This window comes from Necator americanus, chromosome IV, assembly GCF_031761385.1.
Source record: "Necator americanus strain Aroian chromosome IV, whole genome shotgun sequence".
Taxonomy (NCBI): Eukaryota; Metazoa; Nematoda; class Chromadorea; order Rhabditida; family Ancylostomatidae; genus Necator; species Necator americanus.
Genome location: NC_087374.1, coordinates 2,160,522 through 2,183,837, shown reverse-complemented (window position 1 = coordinate 2,183,837; position 23,316 = coordinate 2,160,522). Strand labels below are relative to the sequence as shown.

The window sequence follows — 23,316 nt, the reverse complement described above, 5'->3', positions numbered from 1 at the left end:
TATGTACTTCAATGAAGTATTTTTAAGACTTTTATTCTACTCGAGGTTTCTTTTCGCATGGTTGAGTATCAGCAGTTTTTGCTTCTCGTTCCCGCATCTTCTTTTGCAGAATTTCGTAATATGTTGGTTTTCTTTCTTTCTGTTCTGGTGGTTCTTCCTTTATTTGCACTCCTTCACTTTCTTGTTTTGGAACCTGAAATGCAGCTAAAACATCCAAAAAAGAAAATCAAGTCATAGAATCTTCCCACATCATCTAAGCATTCCTCTTTCTCTTGGTTGCTGTCATCAAACTCATCCGCATCCTCTAATACGTATTCCTCGACATCTAGTTCAACTTCTCCATCTGGTAAGAAAAATCCAACGTTTTCAAGTGTTCGCGGCGGATGAACAATACGCTTTACACTAAATAGAATGATTTTAAAAAAAATAATTTGGGTAAGATAGAAAAGATGCAAAACATACGAAATCTCTACATCTCCTTCGGCGAGAGTATAGGCAAACCTATTGATGATCTCGGAAAGTTCACTTGGATTGTACGATAGACCCCGTAATTTCCTTTGCAAGCCTAAAGTTAGTTTCAACGAAACTAGATTTATTCGGTAGACTACGTAGTTAACTTGTTGGCAATAAACAGAGAATTGAAGCAACAAACCTGTGTTGAGATGTTTTCTTATATCCACGATAGAATGCATAACTTCCTTACATTGCTGTATCCGTTCGAATGAAATTTCTACAAAATCGTCAACAAGCACCAGCTTCCAGTCATCACACATCACCTATGAATTAATTACTGAAGATCAGGAATCTGCGGTGGCGTGACGAAGAATATATAGAAGAGTCAAAAGGAGATGAAGCACGGTGCAACTGTGTAAGCGGTTGTGCTCGAAGCGGCGCGGTGAAGATAGCAGTTGGAATCGAGATGGGACCATCGCGAACTGCAGTAATGAACGGTGGTAGCAGAGGTCTTCACTCGATCCCAACTGGTACGCTCTACCGCAACGCTTCGAGCGCAACCGCTTACGCAAGTGCACCGTGCTTTATGTACCGTTTTGATCCGACTATATGTACATATGTAGATATCGAAGTGAAATCTTGTGCAAGGAGAGTGCAAATGAAGATCGTTCTTATTAATCACCATTATTATACATGATAATACACCTTGACTGTAAGAACTGAACCTGGTGGTAATGCTAAATCTTCTACAGACTCGAGGAAGTATGTTACAAATATGTTCAACTACAAAAGTGTCAAGTTTAGCCCCTAAGAAATACTATGCTGATTTCCTAGATAGTTCTTTCAACTAACCTTTTTTGAGAACAGTAAGAGACCAAGGGCAGGAATTGGTATTACGTTACAGATGTACGGCTTCGTAGTTTCCAGCAGTAAACCATAAAAAAGAATCTGATGAAACGTTGAACGACCTTCACTGTCAGCATGTGCGTCTAGCGACTCTAAAATGTATTATTCAAGAAAGATATATACTTGGAAATATCCGTTCTGATATCTAACTAGGTAATAACAATACCTGCATGGTACTGTGCGATTGAAGAATTCGGATGTATGAGACTGAATGGCTTCATTCGAGTGTGTACAAAGAGCTCCTGCCCGTGCTGCAAACAAAAACCCATTAACGGACACAGAGGGCACTTTGGTATAGTACTCCTCGGTTTTTAAATCCTGTAACATCAGTCTGATAATTACCGAAATACTTCAGCAATGGAATAGTTCATCCAGAAGATTAACCAAATGCTCATGAAGACATCGCCGCTGATGCTTGTGATATGACAGACGCCACAAACTTACAATCAAGTTACTTCTAAAATATATAAGCCACCAACCTGATACTTGTTCATAGGGTCTGCGATAGTGTATTGAGGATAAAGACCTGCGGCAATAACGACCCTGATTAGCTAAAGATGAATTTAAAATAAGCAAGAAAAACTAAGAAGGCAAAATATGTCACCTACTTCAGCTTCTTTTCGTCTGAATTTGTGAGTGCGACGAATTATTTCCACATCTCTTTGCTTATAACTCAACAGAAATTCGACCGTTTTTACGTCGGTCTTCATAGGATCCTGTTCGTTCTCTATAAAACAGCAATTCATTTAATAGTTCTTTGGCGGAAAAAGAAAAGCGGAACCTAGATCTTCTTCCTCTTTTTCATTGAGAATCGAGTCGAAATGCTTGTCTGCTCGCAATATCTTCTGTGTTTTTTCTTGGTTTCTTAAAACGCTTAGTACTTTTTGCTCAATAGCCGTTGACCTTAGGTTCAGTACCTGGCATCGCGTTTCATGTCTAGTAGCTTTTTTCTGTCTCCTTGATCAATTCGACGTTGACGGGAATCGTCCTGTCCTAATTCATGTGCATCTGGTTTATCAATCAACCCAGCGTCTTCAAGGACCTGCCTAATTATGGGAATACAATACTATATTACATGTCCCGAAGACTTCCTCGATGAACCAATGAAGAATTCGTACACACAGTGTATTCAAATAAATAAACAGACAAATAAGTTACAAACCTATACTGGGAGCGTAATTTGCTAATCTCGTACATCCTATGCTCATCGATTCCATTTTCCAAAGCCCATCGGCGAACTTTGCCTCCAGTACATTTGTGCAACACCCATTCTCTAAACAGTATTTCAACATTTACTATTTCTTCGTTGCATATTACACAGAGATCACTGGATGAAAAAGTGGAAACGATAGACGATGACATCTTATGACACTGATGGACAAAAGGCTATATATTATCATAATCATAAATGACAAATTCGTAACTCTGTCAGTTGCATCTTCGAAAAGAATCTGACAAAAATTACCATTAAAAGCAAATCGTTCGGTTAGGGAATCTATGAACTCTGGATCAACTTTTAGCATGGTTCAGATCACGTTGCCGACACAAAAAGCTTTCAGCAATCCTCACTAGCTGTCGCGCAAAGGTCCCTAAAGGAAATTCGTTCTTTTTTACAGGGCCCGTTTACTAACTCATTCTCTACATGAACTTCTAGCAGAAAAACAACATCTGGAAGCTGGGCACATACAGAAAATATTCGTTCGAATTCTTTTATGGGAATTTATTCGGTTGCACGCACAATCAATTTGTGGAGCAGTAGTGGGCGTTCTAACTTACGGAACGGACCAAGAAGCCAAGAAGTATTGCATATGGCAATGTCATAAGAAATCTTCTTGCTCATGTTTGCATTAGAAAGAGACGAATCAACCGCAAATGGATTTCTAGAGAAAGAAAAGATACCATAATCTCACATGAGGCTACTCAATCATCTAGAGTGAAAGTTTTCTAACTTTTAACTTCCAATCCGTTTGCACAGGACCCCTTAATACACCCTGGCATACATCTTCGTTAAGATTGAGTGTTAAAGGCATCACCCCACGAATCTGAGGTGGTGCAGATTTTAGGTGGAGTATTTGTATACGAGATGGGAGACTACGGAGAGGGAGGTGATTCCGTCCATTTTTTGCTAATTGTCGTAAAAAACGGCCCGAAAGATACGGCGCCGCATAAGACTGGCGCGCTCCAATCGAACCTCTTGTACAAAATGGTGCGCCAAAACGAATGAAGCCGTATCTTTCGGGCCGTTTTTTTTACGGCAATTAGGAAGAAATGGACGGAATCCCCCCCCCCCCTCCGTAGTCTCTCATCCTGTATACGAATACTCCACATGAAATCTGCACCACCTCAGATTCGTGGTGTGATGCCTTTAAGCTAAGAAGAGAAATTCAGAAAACAAAACCTGAAAATTTCAATGAGTGTGAACGGGTCTCCCATCGCGCTGGTTAGACGTCTTCTTCGTTCAACCACATCAAGTTCTCTGAATCGCCAATAATTTTGAGAATGGAACTTCTTCATAGTTAATTTCACTTAGTATGTTTAAAACATTACTATACCGGTACGAGCGATTGGTGAACGGGCTTTGAACAGAGAGACCTGCGGCAACGGTTAACATCACTTCCACTTGGTTGACAACACATCCCAGAACAAGCATCTTAAAGCAAAATACCGCAATGATTTTCTTTTCTGGTTTTTAAAGCAATAACAATATAGAGTAATGAACTTCCATGGAGCACCTTTGCTATCGGCACGTCAACAGGTAGTTTTGCTATAGCACTCCCCAAGATTGTGAGCTGATTATCACGATCTGGGTATAGAACACCCTGAAATGAAAGCTATCATTGTCATTGGTTTTACTTGAATAGGCTGTTGAGGATATCTCATCGATTTTCGACCGCTCGCACGTAGATACGGCGCGTACACAGGCGTAGTACTTCCTAAGTTATCTCATAGGAACGAATCCTTTTCCATGCCATTTTCAGAAGCCAAAAATTTGCGCATAGGTGTACAAATAGTGCGACCTAATTGGAATCATGGTGACAAGCGAATAAACAAAGTAGACACCTGAAACTTCAGAATATCGAGTGCATCATTCAACTTTTCTGTTTCGGGATGCTCAATGAATGGAAACGTTCGAGGATCCACTGAAATAATTCTCAAACTTCTAAACGCACCATCAGAAAAAAAAATGATGCAACAAATTTGACTTACAACCGAGATTAAGGCTTATCATACGAAGAGCCATCTCCTGTAATGAAACACGATTGATTTCTGAAGTCGTGAAATCGTCCATCTTATTGTACTGTTCTTCAGAATACAGTCGATAGCATATTCCTGGTCCTGTTCTGCCTGCCCGTCCTGAAGAATTAACGGTTGAAGTGATATGAAGGAAAAAAATGGGACTGCTACGTAGAGCCCTGCCGTAGCCGTTAGTCAGGTTTAAATGAACTGAAGCCTGATGCGTTTGCGTAAGCGGCTGTGAATGAAGCGACCCGGTGGAGGTAACCGTTGCGATTAAGATGGAACCGCGGAAGCTCCGCAGCTCGAATGGAGCTGGCACTGGTTCCACCTCGATTGCAACTGCGCAGCGCTTACGAAACTGCACCAGGTTTCAGGTGATAGGTAGTGTTCACTGTTTTATCCCGACTATAATCATTAGCAGAAAAACATGTCTTAGAGAATAGGGGAAAGAAAAATGTGAAGCGAAACAGAACTACCTTTTCTTTGATCAGCAGACGCCTTCGACACCCAGAACTCGCTCAATTTCTGAGTGCCACTACCCGTTTCGTGTTTGATTAGATTGACCTAGAATTCGAAACCGTGTTAGCTATGCGAAATCCGAAAAAAAGAGACTAAGATAGAATAGTTGGTACAAGGACGAATAAAAGAAAATAAAATAGGTCCTTTAATTACTCAAAACTTAAGGAGGTTAAATATGTAAAGTTAACGTACCTTCCCAGAATCAATTACAAAACGAATTCCATCTATAGTAACTGACGTCTCAGCAATATTAGTTGAAAGAATACACTTTCTCACACCTGAGGGCGCCACATCAAAAACTTTGTCTTGCTCCTCAACAGAGAGAGTGCTGAAAAGTGAAAGTTCGAAGAAGACACAAAAAAAAACTACAAGCTACAATCTCTTGAAGCACCATATTTACTTCGTACCTATGTAACATAAGTATAATCCAAGCCTTCGTCAGTTCTGCATAAGTTTTCAGTGATTCAGCCACGGTTGTAATCTCTGCGACACCATTGAGAAAAATTAGCGCATCACCGCGCTCGGTAGATGGAACTTGTTTATCAATAAGCTAGAGAAACAGTTTGAAAGAAAAGAACTTTTTCTACAGGACCAAACTTGAGAAAAAGGAGGAAAGTCAAACCTCGAGTATCCGAACGTACGGCTCCGGATCAATTTTGTGACTCTTTTTCTCACTCTCAGCGATAAACTGCTTGATTGGATGGTATCGCAGTTGTATGGGAAACAATCGCCCAGGTACCGAAAATGAAATGTTTTTATAATTATCGGTATCCTTAAGAAGAACTAAGAGGAACTCTTTATGACTCGTAGAAGCATGTGAGGGACAACACCAATAACCAAGTAGCAGCTCCATCGTTTACTAGTTTCTTTTTAGAAAAAAAAAAACGGGAATAAGGAGCAAATATATGATTACCTGAATGACCGGAGCTCCTTCAAAGTATCCTTTGAAAAGTTCCAGATTTATAGTTGCAGACATAAGTATTAGCTTCAGGTCATCTCTTTTCCCAATCATATCACGCAATAGTCCAATAAGCAAATCACTGCTCAGATGTCTTTCATGTATTTCATCAAGAATTACCACCTATAATTAATGGTGTTTAAGAATGCAAACTCTTTTCCTATGATTGGCAAAACTTAAGCAAGTTGAAAATTACTAGAAAGGACAATACCCACATTGTATTGCTGGAGGAGAGAGTCATTTTCCATTTGTCGGAGTAAAAGGCCTTCAGTGAGAAACACCATTTTCGTTCGCTTCGATTTAGTTGTTTCGAACCTAGAAGAAGGTGATAAGAAAGATGATGTAAAAAAAGCACAGCTAGACTTTGTACTCGTGTTTGAAAAAAGAAGCATAGAATGTAGTACTTGACGGCTAATTCATGTAACAAGTATGTAAGTCAATAAAAGCAGAACTTTTTTTTACTTCCTTGTGAATATTCAGAGTTCCAACAGAATGAATAAGGATTTCAACAATCTAGGCACCAAGAAATTCACCTGATTTGATATGCAACCTCACTTCCATAGGCGTTTAGCGTTTCGTACGCGACTCGTCGCGCCAGTGCTGTGCAAGCGATACGACGAGGTTGTGTACAAGCAATCCCAGTATAACCGCTTTGAAGAAGATACTGGGGAACCTGTAACAAGAGAAAGAAGACCATATATGATAATAATAAAAATGGCGAGAAGCTGTGATGGGACCAAAGCGATTACTTATTACGGGAATTCGTAAAATTATGTTTGTCAATCAACACTGATATCAACTATACTGTTGAAGTTCGTAGGGAGTTCAATTCAATAATATTTCAGTATTTCAATCTATTTCATAGATTTCAGATTTTGGCGACGTGTGAGCTATGAAATAGTTGCATACTTGTATGTGATTTTTTGGAAAAAAGAAGTGGGACAGAATGAGTAACAAAAAAAAAAAAAACATACTTGCGTACTTTTCCCGCATCCAGTATCTCCTGCGATGATCAGCACTTGATTCTAAAGTAGAAGTTTAGAAAAGAAAACAGGATTTGGAGAGGTAGAGAAAAAATTCTTATTGAAACGGACATCTTTTAAGAGCTTTATTATTTCATCCTTTCTTTCAGCAATTGGGAGTTCCTTCTGTGATTTTCGGAGTTCTTTCACTTTCTTGAATTTCAGATCATTGAAAAAATCCAATGATAATTGAATGGCATATTCGAAGTGACGGATTAGCCATGGCGGTATCTGAGAATAAAAACTTAGGGAGTAAGCAATCTTGTCTAAATAACGCTAGAACTAACATGTTGCAGATGACTAGGTGGATCCTGGAATTCTCTCTGAGCGAAAACGAAGTATCGTTTGCTGATATCTTGTGGTATGCCGTAGCTATCGCGTTTCAGTCGTTTCAAATCAAAATGATCTTTACTCTTTCCACCATTCCTATAATGCATAATTTATAGAAGAAAACAAAAGTATAAAGCAAGAAGGAGATTGCGTAGAACTAAAAAAAAAGCGAACCTAATGCATGCTGTACTGAGTTGAATGAAATGAAAGTTCTTCTTCATCACCTTTGATTTAAAAGAAGAAATGTGTATTCAAAAGCTACGAACTGACACTATCACCAAGTTGTTAATCGAAAAAGCTTGGGAGGAGGAGCATGTACAGAAGAAAAACAAAGTGAATTCCAGGACTTCCTGCTGTCTGCGAGAGAAAGAAATACAAAAAGTTATGCGTTTTCTCTTGCTCAGTGGTAAGAGTTGCTTCACACTTACAAAGCAGAATTAGATTTAAAAAATTACAGTGAGACGCTGCTGGGTTCAAAATGTCGTTCAAAATAAGCATTTCAATAGATTTAAAGGTATGCAAAGCACGAAGTCAGCTTTATGATTACGCTCAACAAATTTCATGAACACAAACAAACGAACAAACTCGTTCAAAATAAGCATTTCAATAGATTTAAGGGTATACAAAGCACGAAGTCAGCTTTACGACTACGCTCAACAAATTTCATGAACACAAACGACTCACATAGAATCACTTAGAATCAAAGTGTTTTAAAAAAGTGCTTAAAAAATAATGGTACGGAAATGTCTCACTTGAGAAATCTACTAAAGTAGTTATCAATGAATCGACGTTGAGTTTCCCATCTGTTCTGGCCATTATCTTCTGAAGAGCCGAAAATGTGGGGCTCAGTAAAATCAAGACGTCACACAAAGGCCTCCTACCTTTACGCCGGTCACGGCTGCTGGCCTCAGAGCCTGAATCACCAAGATAATGACGGAATAGAACGTTCCTACAGTTTTCGAATTCTTCACGGGAAAGGGTGAACATACTAATTCGAAGGCATCTCGCACTAACGAATTACTGAGTGCTTGAAAGGTAGACCAGTGATAAAGTGCGCTCAGAAACGGATGTCGCGCCCTACCGATGAAACCCCGCCCGAAGAGGTTCCGAGGCACTCGCGGAAGTTTCTAGATAGGTCAATTGTTTTGAACTGTGGTTTTGTGCGAATAGGGTGGAAGTCTCCGATGCTGCGAAAAAGAACTCAGTAGCGCTCTTATTTCAGGACGCTCTTACTTTTTTCTCTTAGTAACTTTAGCCTACATTTCATGGATCCTCAAAGGCTAATGCTTAGGTTTTAGTTTAAGGCCCGGACTGATTTAGATGTTTACTTCTAGAAATGAGGGTACCACTGAATATCCTCTAGCCTCAGAACATTTTACCCACGGACTAGTTCTCGCTGGCCTTTTTGAATAGTACTGTTGTAAATTATCGCTAACACAATTGTATTTAGGTGTTAACTTCAGGAATTTCCTGATGGAATCTACGATCGGAATCCCATCAATTATTAAACTAACGACTAACCAGAGAACATAGGTGTGGAATTAAGTCTGAATATTTTTTCTTTCAAATAGAGTACGGACACTTATTCAAAGAAGACTGCAATATTTTTTACACCTGCTAACATCTTTTTTAGAAAAGCGCCGAAAAAAATCTTTATTGAGAAGGACACGATCCTGTGGCAGCAATTTACAGATAGTGAACACATGTGAAATTAAGCCTGAATATTTTTTTTTTTCAATTGGAGTACGGACACGTCCAGAAAGAAGACCGCAGACTGCAGAAAGTGTTGTTATTTAAAATTTTTCTAGATCAACTAAGACGAAGCGTATGAACTCTGAAAGTACGGCACGAGCCGGACCTTCAATCCGGGTTTGGAAATAAAAATGAATAGTTGTTTTGCTAAGAAAAGTGATAAGGTGATGGACAAACAATCTGGACTATAAAAGAAGTTCCTGAGTATGCAGTTATTTTTTTTAACGTAAGATTGAAGTGGTCGACTTGTGGTGATGCAAAGCATCTCTGATTCTGTATTACCGGATGTATCCATAGAACCATCTTCACCATCATTACAAACGATTGTTAAGAAAGATCTATCCGCAGTGTCAGGTACATAGATTTTCTGTACCCCTCGTACGATTAATTCATTAATTACTACCAATAATACCACTAATTTTTTAAATTTAAAAGGATTTACAGTGGCTCGAGCGTCTTTCGTCAATCATCGCTCTATAACTCGACGCTCGGACAATATTATAAGATACGACGGCAGTTATGGCACGGAAACAGTGTCTTCTCCAAGATATCGGTATTTTTTTTTTCGGGAAATATGATCTCTGTAGAACCTCAGGATGAGTAGCTCGTCATTTTTGCTGTCACGGTCATGGGAGCAAACAACTAAGAACTGTATAAGCAGCTGTGTATAGCAACCACATATAGTTGGGTCAAAACGACATGAAGCACGGACCGTTACGTAAGTGACCGCGCTCGGAAGCGGTGCGGTCGAGACAGCGGTTGGAATCGAGGTGGGACCATGGCGAATTGCAGAGGTGAGTGGCGGCAGTGAGGGTCCTTACGCGACCCCAACCGCTACGCTCTATCGCTCCGCTTCGAGCGCAGCCGCTTGCGCAAATGTCCGTGCTTCATGTCGTATTGGCCCGACTATATATGCGATCGATAGTGGGACCCGGTGCTCCGACCCCCTTCACTTTTGGATGGTCGGGGAAAGGGCCCTTTCAGTTTTGAACGGTTGGGGACGACTCCTTCTCTGTTGGACGATCGGGGAAGGGACCCTTTCACTTTTGGAATGTCTGGCGAAAGGACCCTTTCTACTTTTTGGCGGAGGGATCCTCATCACTTGAGCTGCACCCCATGAGCCAGACCCCCTTCAACTGAGGACAACACAGCTTCTCTCTATCGCACCTATGAACATAGATCCACTTTGAGAAGAGAAACAAGCAAAATGAAAAAAATGAAAAAGAAAAGATAACTTGTGTCGGAGAGACGAATATGATCACATAATACACCAGCAGTTTTTGTAGAAACGTCATACTAATTGAAATTTTAGCCCTCTTCCATCATATTCGGTGTTCTTAAAGTTCTACTACCACTATCAAATCCTTGTCTATCCAATCCAGAAAACATTCCCGACCCTACTGTTCTCTGTCGGAACGATAAGGATAGCACGCAAGCGTTTGGTCGCTCTGTATAACTTTGACGGATCTGAGAACTCTGTGATATAATTATTGTTCCTTATAAGCCCAGCAGATAAGCACGCAATTCCGCTACTTAGGCATTACGACCACTTTTTGGGGTGGCCGATAACTCCCTTTTCCTCCTACGATTGTCCTTAAAATAAGCACTTTTCGCGCCGATAGTGTAGTCGAGTCAAAACGACATGAAGCGCGGTGCAATTGCGTAAGCAGCTGGGCGCCAAGCGACGCGATGGGACAAGCGGTTGCAATCGAGGTGGGACCATAGCGAACTGCAGCGATGAGTGGCCCCACCACACCGGCTACGCTCCTCGCCACCGCTTCGCACGCAGGGGTTTACGCAACTGCACCGTATTTCATGTCGTTTCATTCCGAAGGTGCTTTTCATAACAGTGCGTAGCGAATTTTTTAAAGGAAAAGATTGAGAACTAGTTCAAGTTAGTATTTGAGAGTAACACATTACCATGGAGATTCGAAGGGGCATCATCACTTTTTGTTTCTAGGATTACAAATGACACAAACAAATAAATGTATGATGTTTCCTCAATTCTAGAGAATTGCGTTGTGAACGAGAACTAAAAAGACTACAATCACAACAAACCGAAACAGAAGAGCAACTTGTTCGGATGGAAAGTGAACTGCGTGAATCTAAATTCAAAGTGGAATCGCTTATGGAAGAGTAGGTTCTTGGAAGCTACTTCTTACGGATTACGAAAAGAAAACAAAAATTTAGGGTCACTACAAAAAAAGCAAGGATAAGGGATATGGAAATTAATGAAAAGCTGTACCAACGGACATTAGAGGAAATGGAAACAAAAAGTGCAATGATGAGCAAGCAGTTAGAACAGTTGCAGCGGCACTACGAAATCCAGAAGGAGAGAGTAAGCCGCGTTTAAAATGATGCTATTTTGGTAACGGTGCTAAAAGTGGGTTATTAGAACGTGTGTAAATTTTGTATTTCAAGGGTTTGCCGTGTCACGAAGAAAATTAATGGATTTGTAGGGGTTTTGTAAATTGATGTCCGATCGAATTTGTTCCTCCGGCTCTTTTTTGTCGGATATTCGCGAGAATGCCGGATACTACGGATGCCGATATTTCCAAATGCTCTTGTTCTGCGATCCGAAAGCAGCCTTGCACGTAAGGATAGTGCTCGTGTAAAAGTTGCAATGTTGAAGTGGCAACCGGCTATGGTGTGCCCTGTGGCAGGAGAATTGTGATCAGATTAAAGACATAACCCCACGAATCTGAAGTGATACGGATTTCAGGTGGAGAATTCCTATACGGGGTCGTAGATTATGGAGGTGATTACATCCATTTCTTTCTAATTGCCGTAAAAAATAGCGGGCCGGAATAACTCGTGCAAAGCGCTGGCGTCCGGACCAATCACGTCCAACTCAACTTGAAGAAAATAGCGCGACGGAATCACCCGGCTCTGCGAAGCCGTATCGTCCGGACCACTCGTTTTTTACGGCAATTAGGCCAAGAAATTCAGACAGAATCGACCTCCTCGACCATAATCTACTGAATGCTGCATACGAATACTCCACCTGAAGTCGGAACGTTATCTCAGATGTCATGTGGAAGATGGTGATGCTGTCGGTGGTGGAAATCACTCGACTTGACGACATCAGGATATATAATATAAATATAATAAAGCTCCCATAGCCGAAAAGATGTCTGAAATTTACCTCTGATGCTACGGTTACGTTCTATGCGGTAAAAGGAACGCTATTCATAAGATCGTTATGGATCTTGATTGATTGGTGTACCAAGCAAGCGACCAAGGGTTGCAAAAGGGAATCGGCGATGACTGGATACAATTCACACTGCCATGAAATAACTGAATTCTACCTTGATGAAGCACATGACTGGATCACATAACCAGAAAAGCTGGAGGCAGCAGCGAATTAATGCAAAGTTGTGATAATAATAATTTTTTTACGGAAAAACCAAGGATTGAGTGACGCGGGTCCTTATTTTCTCAGCACATTGGTCAATGATCTCTGCCCTATTACTCCTGTATTCCTACAGGTAGTACGTATAAAGGGTAAAGTTGAATATCTGCACATTATTCAGCTCATTACGTATAAAACAAGCGAAGAAAAATGGGAAGAAACTCGCGCCAACCTTGATGAAGCTCTTTATTCAAAAAATAATGCAATTACTCTATTGGAAAGAGAGCTACGAGATGTTAAGGATGAACTGGCTAACTGCTTACAGGTAAACAAGCACTGAAGAGATTCTCCATACTAATTGTGCACATGTTCCAGATTTCCTGTATTTCAGGGTATGAAGAATGCAGAGTTGGATATTTCTCGAATGCAACGAGAAAATGAAGAGCTTAAGAGAATTGCTGAATCCGAAAGAAAAGACTATCAAGCATCGATTGCAGATTGGCGATGTAGATTTGAGAAGGCGGTACGTATCTGAAGTCCTAGGTGTCCTAAAGTCATCCTAAAGTCCTGGGGGTGATAATCGCGGTTCCTCCTGTTTTTTTTTGTGTCCAGAATTAAATTTTGAAGCTATGCAGGAATTGTAACCGAGGTAATCGCCCCTCTCCTTTCCATAGCTCTTTGTCCCTCTCACAACAAGTTGTACGTCAGTACTACAACCATAGAACACGGTATCTATCGAGGAAATCCTTTCATTCGCTCATTTTTCAACACCTTTCAACCTGAAGTAGGATGTAAATCCAGTCCATGACCGATTTAAACGGCAGTCCTGAGTCTATAAAAGGCGCTCGATGCCGAATGTGTTCTCACCCAAGCGCCAGCGGTGCCTGGTCCCTGATTTTCGGGCGCAGCCGAAATTTTCTGGATTGAGGAGGACGTTCTCCGTTCTTCAAAGTAGAATAACTGGATTGAAAGGGTTTCAGCCATTGCTTTCTTGACATGTAAACAGCAAAAGTTTACTCCGGGAAATTTATATTTATTTATTTTTTGCCGAATAGAAATGTCACAATTTTAAACAATTTGGACAATATTGTCTAAGAGGAGCGAAAACTGTAAAGTTGATCGGAGAAGTCTAGTGATGAGCAACAGGAATTAAGTTCATCCGCACAAAACCGGTGCTACCTTCAATTTTGTAAAAGTCAGGTTTTTCGAATGACAATTACTCCTTAACAATTAAAATATTCCTTCAGGAAGCCGAAAACTTAATCACTTCTGCAACTAGTGTAGAGAGAAACGCTGCAATGGCGCTAGAAATGCGCGAAAAAATTGATGAGGTATGTTTTTCACCTAAGCTTACTTGTACTATCTTCCATCTATTGATTTTTTATTTGTAAGCCGTGTATCATTGGCTGTGTACAGTCTTCTGGAACATGAGTTAAGGAGTGATTATAGAAATATTGCAAATATGGTAGAAAAAATTTTACGATGAATTTTTGCTGGTTCATCCACACACGACTATAAAATTTGTCCTGAGTTTTGAGATTTAGGCGCAACGGCTGCAAAATCTTTTGGATGAGGAAAAAAGGACAACTCAGGAACGAGAGAAAGAGCTATCGAGGGTTTTTCAGGAAAGAGCAGAAGCCGTGAGCAGAATCCTTTGTTGCTTAGATTTTAAATTCGATATATGAGCCTATAATGAAGTTCTACCGAGAAATAAAAAAAAACAAGGCTCAGCCAAGTTTTTTTCAAGCCACATCAAAATTTATTACCTATTTTATGTATTGATTTACCTAACTTTTCAGCTTGAATGCACCATAGCAGATGGTCAAAGGACAATAGAGGATTTAAGAGATCAGCTGGTTATTTTAACAGAGGATAAGGATAGACTAGAGAACGAAAAAATACAGATAGGAGATATAATGGAAAGAAAAACAGAGGTTTTACGAGAGGCGCTGCTAATAATGGATGGTATGCATGATGAAGTATCTTCACTCACAAGAAGTTACTTGGAAGAAAGAGAGCAAAATGACGGTGTGAATGGAGGAGATAATCCAGATCCATACAGTGATCTTCTTCATGTTATGTCTATTGTTGAGACATACTGTAGACAGTTTGAGAATCTGGAATTACGTCTAGCAGTGGATGATCATGAATTGTGTAAGAATATTCGAGGTACCGATCTCACTGAAACAGTCAACGACCTCCAGTACAGAGTATGTTTTTGGTCCATTAATTTGTTCAATTTTTTCGATTTTTTCCTTCATTTCGTAAACGAGACTTACTTGGATACATAGATGGGACGTCTTTAGTGAACGTGTGGGCCCCAGCATCCTCTCCAATCGTTTCGTTCTAACAACACTTTGCACAGGATGCTCAGCAAGCACGTCGGACAGTAGTTCCGGAAGTCTTCGCGGTCACTTTTCGAATACAAATAAGAACGGTTCGAGAAGTGTTCCACTGATCTAGAATTTTATCCTTCTGAGGGTAAGACGTCATGTGCGCCGCTAAAATTACAACAGCCGAAAAAAGTCTGGTGAGATAAAGTCAGGTTCGGGGGCTGTCTCAGGTTCCATGCTCTTGATAGCGACTCGTACTCCGGAAGGGACTTGAATAGTGGAAATAATCGGGGCTAAGACAGGAGGTGACGAACGGAAAAGATTTGGATCGAGCTTCAAAGTTTTTCTTCCTTCCAACAGTTTCTTGGTGGTTTTCAAAATTCGTCTTAAATTCGTGTTGCGAGGCTTCGAGACATGTTCCGCATAGGCTCGCAGTCTTTTGAGCAGCAGTTCGTAGCCCACGTTCGAGTCCTCCTCGATGTGCTAGTCACCTTGGGACAAGGAGTCTTCGAGTATACAATACAAAGTCGTATTCGACGTCTTTCCTTCTTCGTTGCCGATAGCAGACGTTCTTTTCCATCGTGTGGTTAAACTGTATTTTCGCAGGAAGGAGGCGAACCGCTACAAAAGGATGGTACTATCGAGACGTCAAGTAAACAGCACCTCCGGTAGGTGAACATGTAGTCAATCTCCGCACAGGTCGTAATAGATAAGCATCCATTTCTGCCATTCATGGATGTCTTTTCAGCATTTGTTAAGGATGAAATTGTCGAAAAGTGAAGCCAAAAATGAAGTTTCAGCAGCCATTAGCGATTCCCATATCCACCGACGATGATGTTTCTTCACGAAAGGAGAATTCCCATAAAGGGAGCATGTGGTGGAGGACAGCTCTTCTAGACGACTGCCGTTTCCATTTCGGTCACAGACCAAATCTTCCAGTTTTGCTCCTAGTTTTGCGTTGAAGTCTTCGACAACGAATTTGTAGGACTTCTCGTTCACTCATCATCACTTGCTCCAGCTCCTTATAACATGCGTGCAATTCAGATTCATCAGTTGCTGATATTGGTGAGTAGCAGTTGACGATGCTAATGGGTTTTTGAGGCAGAGGGCGGAGGCGACGCATTTCGCGACAGAATCTTCCCTCCGCGAATAACGAGTGTACCGTCATTCATCTGTCGTACGCCTTCTGCACTTCGCCCCTTGCAGAGCAATCACGTGATATTTGATGCGCGCTGCAGCCCCGAGAAGGGCATACAGGTCAGCGTCTGTGGACACTGTTCTCGTGTTGTAAGTACACAGTCTGAGAGTCTCCATGGCGAGTCGTGCGCGTGTCGCCTTGGTCCAGAATCAATGACGTCCTGAGCAACCTGAGATTTGATCGGATCTAACCGGCCCCCATACCGTCTGACGCCTGAACAGGGCCCAGTGTTTAAGATAGTGAGGCATTGTGTATGCTGGAGTGCCAGGTAGGCTTTTCTTCATACTAAGCAGACTTGCATCGGCGAGGTTCTCGCCCATCTATATGGATCAGGAAGCCACCTTGGGACATCCTACCAGGACGGTGGTAAATCTGGCAGTGGTTTATCTTAGCTAGGCTACCGATTCTGAGAACTCGGGATGTCGGAGGTGTCGAACCTCTTCTCAGCTTGTGAAGCACTGTCAGAGGACCCACTTTCGCTGTGCATCTTAGTTCGATACTCAGAGTCCTCCACACCACTATGAGGCGGTAAACTGTTGTGGAGGATTCGTACACGATAATGGTACGGAAATTGAGAACTTTTAGCTCTTTGCCGCGGACCAGAAACGAGCCGCATTCGAAAAGGAGAGAAGGGAAATGGAACATTGTATGAAACAACTGCAAAAGAGCGAAAGCGAGGTGAAAAGCGAGGTCTGGCCACTTGATTGAACTGTTACCGTTGCTGTTGGTTAGATGAAACATGGTTTGAAATGTTCATTTCCAGAATATTTTGCTGAAAGAAAAAACCTCAAATCTACAAGAGGAATGCACTCAGCTGAAGAAAGAAACTGAGAATCTGCGTTCATCTGTACTAGAATTGAAACAGGAAATCACATCAAAGGCATACAAAATCAGTGAAATCTCTGAAGCGGTAACGAAGCATTTTTATGTTCATACCTTACAATTTTGTTGTGCGATCGAAAGAAAAACCTTGTTCTTTGAATCGACAGCTCGAGGAATCCATAGCAGCTAATGTGCACCATGCAGAAGTGCTCTCAAACGTGGAATGTAATTTTACTGTGAAAATAGAAAGCATGAGGAATAAGGAGGTAAGATTTGTGATGAAGTGGATAAGGCGTAAGGTTTCCGGCATTGATTAATCCGCTTGGGATACGTCAGCGCGTTCACCTCAGCTGAGAATCGTTTGTGGTTTACGAACGTGTAACAGGCCTATACAATGACTTGTGGGGGCTAATCGATGTGTCAAGTCAGTGTTTCTGTCGTCCCAGACAGGTCTGACACTAATTTATCGAACCCGCAGGGATGAAAGGCTTAGTTGGCACTAGGACGGTTTCGAACCATCCACCGATCGTGCAGTCGCAGCGGAACCTCCTACCGACTGCGCTAAATCCGCCCGGTTTCCAGATAGTGACCTGATCAATCACCTAAAATTTACATCTAACGCAGATTTAAACCTTGGGCTAATCTTTAAAGGCGAATTTACCACGAAATAAATAAATAAATAAGTTTAATTTAATTTACCAAGAATTTGTCGTGGCGTGGGAATCCACCGGGAAAAGCTAGAGATGGGAATTACAGGATCCGGAGTGGTTCCGCTCATCTCTCCCTAATCGTAGTAAAAAGAACGGTATCTGAACCGCTTTAGTTCCTACGACGTTTATGATTTATGATTTATGACATTTATGGTATGTTGGCTTCAAATTATACGTTACAAGTACGACCAGCATGTATCAGTACTTGTAACGTATGATTAAAGTTATGTTTGAACTTCGAGTAAACCTATCGCCTGTTTTTCATCTCAAGCGTTCAGTTTTGTCACGAAATTTCGAAAATGAACGCGCCTGTCAATCCTCTTTCTTTCCCTGAAATATTACCTTCGACAGCAAACAAAAAATTGAAGCTTGTCACTTTTTTCTCTCGTAACTTTCCAACGAGTAGTGGGAATATTTAGATCCCGGCATAAGGTGTCAGGCGACATCACGTGTTCCTCGCATGAGAATAAAAGAACACATTGAGCGCGATAGAAATGTAATTGTGCCGAAGAACAATGTGCCGTAAAAAACGGCCCGGAAGATGCGGCGCCGCACAGGGCTCTAATCGAACTCTTTGTGGATTTTGTGTGTCTTTGTGGAATGAACGAAATCACCCCCGCCCCCCCCCCCCTCCCCCCCTCCCCCTCCCCACTCCACAATCTACGACCCCGTATGCGAATACTCCATCGTATCACTCGAGATTCGTGGGGTGATGCCTTTAAATACAGAAAGCTTAGCGGGTGTGGGAGCATTATTCATCTTTCCTCCTTTCCTTTTTTTCTTATTAGCACAGCAGCGATGAAATGAATCTACCGTGCAAATTAAGGATCTTGTCCTTCAGGTCATACTTCTTCTGATCGTATTTTCTTTAGATATTACGCATCCACGAATGTGAAGAATTACGTCTGGATATGTTGAAAAAAGATGAAGAAATAAAAGCGCTTAACGAGAAAATATCAGAATTAAAGGTCTGTCTGGATGTTTTGGAATAGTTGCTTCAAACCAGCAAAAAAAGGAATTTTTTTGAAGGATGCGCTGGAATCCTTTCACAAAACTGGCGACGCACGAAATGATGTGCAGGGTTGGATGAGAGGAAGTATAAACACGCATGTAAGTACCGTAACACTTACTACTGTGGTTCTTATCCAGAATTATTCTCTTTACGCCATCTTGACATATGTTATTCTTTTTCTCCGAAAATTGGGACAAATTTGTATCAGAAATATCCCAAATATCCCATTCGTTATTGAAAATCATAAGATTTCAGTTAGTGGAAAACTACTACGGTACTATTATTTTTGTGTTTTTTTATTGGATCATCATATAATTTGTTATATTTTATTTCCAACTTACGTCCCAGTAGAGTAAATGAGTTTTATTTGCAGCAAAATATCAGATACACAGGAGTAGAAAAATAAAAATAAACGATAAATAAATAAAATGAAAAGTGGAGTAAAAATAAAAAATGCAGAATATCATTTCAGGACGGTACCTCAGACGATGCAAAACAGAAAGGAGATGACAGGTAGGATGCACGTCTTGAACATATTACTAATTATATTTGTACCTGTAGTTAAAAGAGAAAATAATACAAGACGTGCGATAGTTACTTAATACTAATGATATAATTAATTAAGAATATAATTGACGTTGAAGCCTCAAAAATATAATTACTGATTATTAGTTAATTGAAGTGACCACAAAATAACGGGGAAGAAAGGCCAAAGATAAAAAGGTTCGCACCTTTGAGCTTTGAGCGTGAGTCAGAGGGAGCTTTCTATAGCCTACATAAAGTTTAAAGTCGTATAAATAATGTACCACAATCCAGTGGATAGCTGGTCATATTAGGAGATATTTTTTCGATATAAGGAAATATTCATGAAATATTTAGAAGAATCTGTTTAGTTGTAAATTGATTGCTTATAGATCCTCCCAGTTGACCCATTTTATCCTATTTTTACCGGCTCTAGAGCGGGTGTAGCGCAGTCGGTAGGAGGTTACACTGTGGCTGCAGCATGATTAATCGGAGGTTCGAATCTGCCCTAGTGCTCGCCAAGCCTTTCATCCTTCCGGGGTCGAAAAATTGGTATCAGACTTGTCTCGGAGGATAAAACACTAACTTGACACATCGGCTAGCCCCACAAGTCATTGTATAGGCCAGTTAGACGTTCGCAAACCTCAGACGATTCTGAATTGAAGCGAACGTGGGGGCGCATCCCAAGCGGATTGATTAACGTCAGACAATTTGTCCTTGTCCTATCCTTACTGAATCTACAGGATGAAGATGAGAGCGATACTCACAAAGTGTTTTTTTTTTTACAAGGATTTGAGGATTTGTAAACGACTCGTGAACAGTCGTGGAGAAGTTTTGAAGAAGTGTAAGTGTTGGTCAAACTAGTTTGACCAACAACAAACCCTGTAGACGTTTACTGGGTCTGCTCGAAAACACGTGTTTCACATCAAAGAGGCTCAGCCAGTCAGCCTTAGCGGATCCGATCAGTGGTGATCCCCGGTCCGGCCACTGATGCCGGCTGCTCATTTGGGAGCCGACCCTCCACACGACAATTGAGAAACGTATGCATGTACTTAAAAAGATGGTCTAGTGCATGTACTACCTATTTATTACATTATATTATATATATTAACAGTATATAATTGTATATATTCAGTATCCAGTATTTAATATTCAGCATATATTCACGGTACATACTTGTATTATTTTTTCTTATTTCTACTTTTTCTGTATACTACACTATTATTGTTATTTTATTGTTTATTTTTTCTGTATACTACTATTCACATGAATGACTATGTAATGAATGAATAAGTAAATTATGGTGGACCTTGTAATAAACCTGTAGGTGGCCTGAATTGACAGAGGAATGAGAATAGTTCCTTAAAGACAGTGCCCCCTTTACTCCTAAGTTTTTCGCTTCTTATTATTATTCTTTTTCTTATTATTTTTATTTACTTATAATTCATTTAATTCTTTATTCACGTACACCATAGATGCACCAAAAATAAAGAAAAAAATTTAAAAAAACAGAATTTGTCTGAGTCGGAACAAAAAAGAATTGCTTTAGTGCAGTTCTGTTGTTTTAAAGATGCCATCTACATTTAATTCATATTTTCCATATTTGAATATATTTGCAATATTTACCTTAGTTTACCCTAATTTACCGTATTTTGCAGCTTCGGCAGCAGCGACTACGTGGATGCTAGTGAAGATTTTCCTGTGCAACATAACGCAGCACGAAAGGTATTTTTATGGTTATGTCAAGAATTTATGACATTTTTTCTTTTCCTGGAAGGAAAATACTCCACATTGTTGCTTCAGAAGCTAATCAAATCCGCTAAAATAACTGTAAAATTGCTTAGAAACAAAATAAATACTTAGTAAATAATAAAAATGTCGTTTGAGTGAAATATTTCGTGTTCTAACGTTTGAAATCCGAATATGTAAGTTTCAGTACGCAATTTAACCTCTTCGACATCTATCTGTGATACCGTCTGGTGGCGGCGCAGTAAATTAAATTAAATTTTAAGATAATTAGGAATAATTCTACTTCTATAACTTTATTATTTATTATTGATGGCAAAGGATTTTTGCTATAAATATTATATTTACAAAAACTTGTAAAACTGGCGGAATAACAGTGAATATGGCTAAATATCTTTCTGTCATTCATTTCCGTTTACTAAAAATTGGCAACTATTCCATGCTTGTATGCCATGAGAACCTTAGGGGATCTCAAGAGTGTGTTTTCGTGATTTTTGTCAAATTTTCATATTTATTTTGATAATTTAGAAATTAAAAGAAAACTTAGTTATTTATTTTTTTTGTTTATCTATTTATTTATTTTTTTAGTTATTTAATTTGATTTAGAATTTAAAAGAAAACATTTCATCCAAAAATATGCTTTCAGTTCCTCGACCTCACCTCCATCTACAAAATACGAATGTTAAAAGCTGAATCGAAGCTTGACTATTGATAAATTTACTTATCTTTGACACAATCATAGTATCAAAAGTTTTCATGTCAACTGTAGAAATGTTTTATTTTGTTGTACATCTTGTGTTTTGTGACAAATTATTGTCCTACTCAAGTTGTGTACGAAACTAACATCTTTCACTAATAAAGAGAATCATAACTGTTAAAAAAAGATGGTAGTTTTATGTGCGCAGAGATTTCTTTTTTGAAAATTTTTTGAGATTTTGCTATTTTTGACTTTTATAAAAAAAAAAAATTTCGGTGCTTCACAGTTTCTGCCGGTCTTTCACTATTGTGTTTTCGTTTGGATGACTCCGAAGAAGATACTTATTATAAGAAATAAACAAAAGGGGAAATAAAAAAAAAGAAAAAGAAGAAAATAGTGTAGTCAAGGGGGAAAAATCGAAAATATTTCTATGGAGTATTATATAATGCTCGAAGTGAGGCTGTTTCCCCGATCTAGTAACTTGGCATTAATCCGAAGTTCTACAGTACTGCATTTTCGTGTAAGTATTTATTTTAACTATCACTCAACTTAATATCTATTCCATTATCCATTCCATATCTAATTCTATTCAAATTCATACAAATTCATTCATTCATTCATTCATTCATTCATTCATTCATTAATTCATTCATTCATTCATTCATTCATTCATTCATTCACGCAACATGTTGTGACTGTGAAAAAATTCTATCAGCTTTCGCCATCTAGCGTGGGAGATGGTGAAAAATTAACCGATTGACGGCAGCGCACTTTTTTTGCGTATCTGCTGCCTGGGAAAATCCTATCGACTTCTACCAGCTGTACATATTCGTATTATATTCGAAAATAATGAACCCATCAACTTTCGAAAACTTTTTAGAAAATCAGGAAATTAATTGAGCTGTCGTCGAAGGGTTAATGGGAAAATGGATATTTTTCAGAAAAGTAGATGCGAAACATTAGTATTCATTAGTATTAGTAATTATTTGTAGGAATTAATTAAATGATGAAATTAATGGTCAATTGATTGATTGATTGATCAATTATTAATGATGATAAAATTGACTAAATTACTAGAAGAAAGATAAATTGTGTGATTTACGAGAGTAGATTTACAGAGTAAATTTACAGAAATTTCTTTGGCACATAGTCCATACATGGACTACAGTTCTTTTCTTATTTGATTTAGCTTTACTGCTATATTTTCACTTTTTTGTCACTTATTCTTTGCGAATAATTAAATTGTATCAGAAATGAAGCTATATACTGCGTGATAGTCTCGAAAAATCTTTTATTTTTTGAATTTTAAAGAAGATAATAATGAGGAAAAAAAGGACAAAAAAGGTCCCGGTCCCTGATTTTCTAATTAACTAGTAATACAAATAAGCAATAAATAATCAACTAGTAGGAATAAATAATAAATAATTACAATTAGATAAAAAGTATTTTTCTAATTCTAATTCTAATTCTCCAATCAATTAATAATTTAAGTAAACGATAAATGATTAATTAATAGTAATTAATAATAAATAATTAAAACTAGGTAAATAATATTTTCTAATTCTAATTCTAATTCTCTAATTAATAATAATTTAAGTAAGCGATAATTAATTAAGTAATACTAATAAATGATAAATAACTAAAATTAAATAAATAATGTAATTAATAGCTGATTTATTTCTAAAACGCCATTGTAGCCAACTTTTTTTTAAGGAAAAAAAGTAGTTTTACATGCTTTCGGTTTGTG

The 23,316-nt window shown here is 39.2% G+C and overlaps 2 protein-coding genes across 2 annotated transcripts; one reads left to right on the top strand and one right to left on the bottom strand.

Moving 5' to 3' along the window:
* Positions 1–31: 31 nt before the first annotated feature.
* Positions 32–8,412, bottom strand: RB195_000185 (uncharacterized protein; the record flags this gene model as incomplete). Its single annotated transcript, XM_064196376.1, has 28 exons — positions 32–193; positions 249–402; positions 463–565; positions 653–776; positions 1,306–1,451; positions 1,526–1,610; positions 1,839–1,910; positions 1,968–2,086; positions 2,141–2,223; positions 2,277–2,405; positions 2,522–2,632; positions 3,758–3,835; positions 3,912–4,009; positions 4,092–4,178; positions 4,420–4,499; positions 4,567–4,713; positions 5,073–5,160; positions 5,308–5,443; positions 5,523–5,665; positions 5,738–5,887; positions 6,029–6,196; positions 6,289–6,388; positions 6,607–6,746; positions 7,048–7,098; positions 7,168–7,326; positions 7,383–7,521; positions 8,178–8,247; positions 8,307–8,412. The coding sequence occupies 28 exons, from the start codon at positions 8,410–8,412 to the stop codon at positions 32–34; spliced, it is 3,228 nt and encodes a 1,075-aa protein (XP_064052257.1).
* Positions 8,413–9,431: 1,019 nt separating this feature from the next.
* On the top strand, positions 9,432–21,584 carry RB195_000184 (uncharacterized protein; the record flags this gene model as incomplete). Its single annotated transcript, XM_064196375.1, has 17 exons — positions 9,432–9,531; positions 9,622–9,730; positions 11,188–11,313; positions 11,368–11,515; positions 12,711–12,854; positions 12,921–13,052; positions 13,777–13,860; positions 14,074–14,169; positions 14,329–14,739; positions 16,646–16,750; positions 16,824–16,970; positions 17,050–17,148; positions 18,465–18,560; positions 18,622–18,702; positions 19,077–19,117; positions 20,785–20,851; positions 21,519–21,584. The coding sequence occupies 17 exons, from the start codon at positions 9,432–9,434 to the stop codon at positions 21,582–21,584; spliced, it is 2,052 nt and encodes a 683-aa protein (XP_064052256.1).
* Positions 21,585–23,316: the final 1,732 nt, after the last annotated feature.